Raw genomic sequence first — 6,350 nt, forward strand, 5'->3', positions numbered from 1 at the left:
CAGGCAATGAGCAAATCCAGTCTACAGAGCAATAGTCATTATATACAATATAGCCATAGTATGTGAGGTATAAATTTAGAAAGGACATGTTGGAAGGAATGTTGCTATATACACAATGGACCCATTAAAAATCTCTCTACAGCAACTCATGTATATGGATGCCCAGGCTCAGAGTTTAAGCCCCATGACAGACAAAAACAAAAAAACAAACATCATCATCAACAACAAAAGCAATTTCCAGTGCAAAGCAAAAAGCTTCTACTGCAATTTGAGAAGGCTGAAAGTGCACCATTTCATAGTCCAACATAGTTGGTTCCATTAAGTATTTGGCCAAAGTATGCTGGCTCAACATCAACCTCTCCAATTTTTGATACTCTTAAAAGAGGTGTAGGGGTTGAAGGGGTCTCGTACAAAAGTTCAAAGCTCTTAGAAGCTTCTTTTCCATCTGTCCAATTTAGGGTAGAGCTCTCTCCTGTGTAAACTCTGATGTCTGCTAACATCTGACTTGTAGGTGAATTCTTTCCACATTTCTTTCATAAGGTTTCTCTCTTGTGTGAATTCTGATGTTGAACTTCTGCTTGAAAGACCTTCCATAATTGTTACATTCATAAGGTTCCTGTCTGTGTTCTCTGATGAAGGTTGAGGCTTCACTTGTAGTAGAAAAACTTCCATATTTGTTATATTCCTAAGATTTCTCTCCTGCATGTGCTCTAATGCATACAGAGATTTGCTATTTGCCTGAAAGACTTTCCACATGTCTTACATTCATATGGCATCTCTGATGCTTAGTGAAGGCTGAATTGTGCTTGAGACTTACATTTTTTTTTACATTCATAAAGTTTTGCTCATGTGTGAATTTTTTGATGCCTGCCAAGGTTTGATTTCTGGCTGAAACACTTTCCATTCATAAGATTTCTTTGTGTGTGTGCTCTGGTACTTGTAGAGACATGACATCCTGCTGAAAGACTTTCCATGTGTTACATTCATAAGGTTTCTTTCATGTGTGTGTTCTCTGATGCCTGCAGAGATGTGACATCTGTCGGAAACACTTTCCACATGTGTTACATTCATAAGGTTTCTCTCCTGTGTGTGTTCTCTGATGCACACTAAGGCTGGACTTGTAGTAGAAAGACTTTCCACATTTGTTACATTCATAGGATTTCTCTCCTGTGTGTGTTCTCTGATGCATACGAAGATGTGACGTGCATCTGAAAGACTTTCCACATGTGTTACATTCATATGGTTTCTCTCCTGTGTGTGTTCTCTGATGCAGAGGAAGATGGGACATCCATCTGAAAGACTTTCCACATGTGTTACATTCATAAGGTTTTTCTCCTGTGTGTATTCTCTGATGCACATTGAAGTTTGACTTGGAGAGGAAAGACTTTCCACATGTGCTACATTCATATGGTTTCTCTCCTGTGTGTGTTCTTTGATGCATACAAAGATGTGACATCTCTCTGAAAGACTTTCCACATGTGTTACATTCATATGGTTTTTCTCCTGTGTGTGTTATCTGATGCATATGGAAGTTTGACTTGAAGACAAAAGACTGTCCACATGTGTCACATTTATATGGCTTCTCTCTTGTGTGTGTTTTCTGATGTTTATGGAGATATGACATCAGTCTGAAAGACTTTCCACATGTGTTACATTCATATGGTTTCTCTCCTGTGTGTGTTTTCCGATGCCTGCAGAGATATGACATCTGGCTGAAAGACTTTCCACATGTGTTACATTCATATGGTTTCTCCACTGTATGTTCTCTGATGTACACTGAGCTGTGATTTCCATTTGAAAGACTTTCCACATGGTTTACATTCATTAGATTTCTTTCCTGTGTGTCTTCTCTGATACACACTGAGGGATGGGGTCTTCTTGAAAGACTTTCCAAATGTGTTACATTCATGTGATTTGGCTTCTGTGTGAGTTCTCTGAAGCCTCCTGAGATCTCACTTCTGATAAGTACATTCACTGTATTCATAGAGTATCTCTCCTCTGTGAGTTTCCTGCTGTACAGTGAGGTATAGTTTGTAGTAAGATCTGCTCCGTTTTTTACACCTAAAAACTTAACTCTTTCCTCCACTGTGTTGCTATTGGTGATTACAACTTGCAACCGCTGTATGTCTGGACTTTCCTGGCACATTTTAATCAAACCATCTACTTGCTGGACATCTAAAATGTTTAACAAAAAAGCAGAATAAAATCATGATGACATGCAAGCACTTCTTAGTGAATATTCATGTAAAGGAAATACATTTCCTCCTATTCTATTTACTAAAGATTAAAAAAAGTACTAGGAATAGATTTATGAGAACAATATAATTTCTTCCTAATGAGTTACTTAACAAAATACTGTCATATAGTCATATTCTTCTCAGATTCTTTAAGTTTTAGTCTCTGTTTTAAAGAGGAAACATTTAGTTAAAACACTCAATACCTGACTGCTAATGCTTTTAAACTAAGTACATATAATCTGCCACTTATTTCTCCTTCTCTTTTCTTTTAGGGAAGACTTTTGGGCTATTTTTGGCAACAATTATGGGTATTTTGTGCTACTTTCCTTCTGAAACTTTAGATTTGAAGATAGAAATATGTTCCAGAATCAGAAAACCTAAGGATGTATGAAAGGTAAATTACCTGTGACCTAAGCAGGAGTGGATCCTGAGAGTGAGGACTTATGCCTGTTTGACAAGCTCACTTCTCCCTGAAAATTCCTCTTGGCATCTATGGGGAACTACTCTGCTACAACCAGCGTGGGGACCCTAGAGCCCTGTGGGAACTGAGTACTTGGAGAATGACTGATGATTGCAGAAAACTGATGGTTTTATGAGTCTGTATCCTGTGTTTCAGGAAAGATAGGATTATGTGTTGTCTAACCTCCTGCAACAATCCTCTCAATGATAGGAAAAGTGTCTGTATAGGCCTATCTTTTTTTTTTTTGGTCAGTTGTGGGGTCTGAATTCTGGGCCTGGGTGCCATCTCTGAGTTCTTCAGCTCAAGGCTAGTGCTCTACCATTTGAGCCACCGCGCCACTTCCAGCTTTTTCTGCTTATGTGGTGCTGAGGAATCGAACCCAGGCCTCATGCATACTGAGCTACCTCTCCAGCCCCTGTGTGCAACTATCTTACTGCCTCTGATATCTTGGTTTTTAATGCTTAGAATATGCCCTTTTGTTCTGTTCCTATAATTCCCTTAAGCTAGCCCTGGTAAAATCTGACCATATGGAAGCAGAAAAAGGGGAGATAGTTTCTGTTAAGTTAGTTATGTCTGCCAGTTAAATTCATTCCTCCTCTAATAATGTTATTAAAAATTATGGAATGATATTACACAGGCATGTCTTCATCTGTTGCCCCAGTACTTGCTGAAGAGAACCAGCAACATAGGAATCCAGGAGCTGGGACATGAATGAGAATATCTCAATGAGGTCTGCTCGTTTTAACATCCATGTCCAGCAAATGCTGACTCACCTGTGATACTCCTGTCTGGGGCTTCTCCCAGCCATGGCTCTGACCCTTGCTCCAGCTTCACAATCACTTCAGGTTTAGGAACACAGTGCCCTGTTAATGGGAAATATTACAGAACTATGGTCTGGTAATAATCTCAGACAACCTGGTAGAGAAGGCTTCTCTGGAACCTATTTTCTCATTTCTCATCAATTTTAAAGATGACCTTCTCCATAAATATGTGCTTTTGATTTTAAATATCAGCTTTAAATGAACGATTTCTAAATCATGTCTCTAATATATATCTATCAAGAACAAAACACTTGCTCATGAGAATTAATGTGACCTTTGCTCACCCAAGGACACCAGGTTGCTATAGATCTCCAGCATTACATCCTTATACAGGGTCCTCTGAGCATCATCCAGGTCCTTCCACTCCTCCCAGCTGAAGTCCACAGACACATCCTCAAATGATACCAACCCCTGTAATGGCACATTTCAAAGTCATTAGCACTGAGTCATGGAAAAACCAAGTCTAAGGATTTCATTCCTCTACATGTATGTTTCTGACTTACATAAAATAGTTCAAGTTTGCTCTGTTATCTATACAGTATGGGAAGGAAAAGTCAAAGTACAAATATCTACCTTTATACTACCTTATTGATTACTAAAGCAAAGTTTCCCTTATCAATCAGAGGAAATGCTTTTAGTTAGTGTAAACTAGAGAAACAAGATAAAACTTTTCTTCTAAGCTGGGCTCCAGTGGCTCACGCCTGTAATCCTAGCTACTCAGGAGGCTGAGATCTGAGGATCTCGGTTCAAAGCCAGCCCAGGCAGGAAAAGTCCATGAGACTCTTATCTCCAATAAACCCCCAGAAAACCGGAAGTGGTGCTGTGGCTCAAGTAGCAGAGCCCTTGCCTTGAGCTGAAGAGGTGAGGACAGTGCCCAGGCCCAGAATTCAAGCCCCATGACAGAACAAAACACACACACACTCTCTCTCTCAAAAAGATACAAAAACAAAAACAAAAACTTTTCTTCTAAGGAGTTAATGATCTGCTAATGATCAACTATAACTAGATGCCCAGAATCTAGGATATCCAGAGCTTAGGAAATCACAAGGGGTACAAACCACATTAGCAGATCTACAAAAACACAGTGTCTAGATAAGTGTTAAAGGAAGTGACAGTATTCAAGAAACTTATTAGTAATGATTTGGGACATAGAAGACTTTACTTAATTCTCACAATAAAAGCTTCATGTGCTTATTGTTGTTGTTATGTCACTAAAGATGGTTTTAGGCCACCTTATACTGCATCCCTAAAAACAAAAGAACTAGTAGCATCATTATTATCATATTCTACAATAAAGAATATAAATGAGAGGGGGATAAAATATATCTTGACCAGATTTGCATTTAATAGTCTTTATGGAAAGATGGAAAGGATATGGGCAAAGAAATAGAGACAGGGAAATGGGGCGCTGTAGCTCAAATGGTAGAGCGCTCGCCTTGAGCTGAAGAGCTGAAGGACAGCGCCCAGGCCCAGAGTTCAAGCCCTATGACCGACAAAAAAAAAAAAAGAAATAGAGATAGAATAAAAGAAAGCAGTGTAAGACATGATGACCCCCAGCAGGATAAAGAAAAATAAGAATAAAGTTCAGGGAACTGATCCAAAAAAAATGTGGAAGAAAATAAAGGATGGTGAGAATTTTATTCCCAAGCTCTCACTACAAAAACAGAATGGCTAACCATTTTTCTACTGTCACTATGCTTAACAATACCAGAAATGAATGCTGACCCCCAGCAGACAAAAAGGAAATATATATGTAAAGGGTTTAATGAAAATAACCTTCAACTCAAAACAACTCACAATCTTCTGATCAGAGGAATTATTCTAAAAATGTGGATTGAACATATTTTCAGATTAAGATAATTCATCAGCAGCAAAGCTGCTTTACCAAAATGCTACACAAAATTGTCCTGTTTAGAGAATGACAAATGATGCCAACTTACACGTACTGATGGGACAAGGATCAGAGAAATAGTAAATTAGTAGATAGGCATAAAGGAATACAACACAAACCTATTTTGTGTAATTTTTTAAATGATGGCTTATAGCAAAAAGTACAATAGTAATTCGTATGATTCATATGAATGAAAATTCAATATATATATATACACATATATGTATTGAAAACAAAGTACATGAATTAGGGATACAGATGAAATATACAATTGCTACTATATTTGCCTTGCACATCTCATGCTCTTAAGTTCAAAGCCACATTACCAACTGTTTTTAAATGTATAAAGGATCAAGCTTACACATGAAACTATTGCCTTGAAAAGTACCTATAGATTATGATGTGGTATGACAGCACTCTAAGGATATTCAAAACTCAGAATAACTAATAATAATACAATGAATTCTGGTATATTAGTTTCCTATGGCTGCCATACTAAACAGATTAGGAGAGAAATACATTTTCTTAGAGTTCTTAAGATCAAGTTGCCTGAGGGTTTGTCTTCTTCTGAAACTCCATGATTCAGCCTGAGGGTGAGCTTCCAATAAACGTAAAATCTCTGGTTTCTCATGAGGAAAATACACTAGCACATTTGATTAGTGCTCATACATGATAACCTTGAAAAAATTAAAGTAGGCCTTGCATATTTGTGCGACCCACAAATTCAACTGTGGATCCAAAATTGTGAAAACATATGGCTCCTGTACTGAACATGTACAGACTTAAAAAAATTGTTAGTCCTGCTGGGTGCCAGTGGCTCACGCCTATAGTCCTAGCTACTCAAGGGGCTGAGATCTGAGGATCATGGTTCAAAGCCAGCCTGGGCAGGAAAGTCCATGAGACTCTTATCTCCAATAAACCACCAGAAAACCAGAAGTGGT

The 6,350-nt window shown here is 38.2% G+C and overlaps 1 protein-coding gene across 1 annotated transcript in view; it reads right to left on the reverse strand.

Moving 5' to 3' along the window:
• Nucleotides 1–255: 255 nt before the first annotated feature.
• The window catches only part of LOC105999956 (zinc finger protein 585A-like), a 79,087-nt gene continuing 72,992 nt past the window's right edge, over nucleotides 256–6,350 (reverse strand). Inside the window, exon 6 of the mRNA XM_013035126.1 lies at nucleotides 256–1,750. Within this exon, the coding sequence (XP_012890580.1) occupies nucleotides 998–1,750 (753 nt within the window). The 3' untranslated portion in view covers nucleotides 256–997. The remainder of the gene's footprint in view (nucleotides 1,751–6,350) is intronic.

The sequence above is a fragment of the Dipodomys ordii genome, unplaced genomic scaffold (assembly GCF_000151885.1).
Source record: "Dipodomys ordii isolate 6190 unplaced genomic scaffold, Dord_2.0 Scaffold205, whole genome shotgun sequence".
Taxonomy (NCBI): Eukaryota; Metazoa; Chordata; class Mammalia; order Rodentia; family Heteromyidae; genus Dipodomys; species Dipodomys ordii.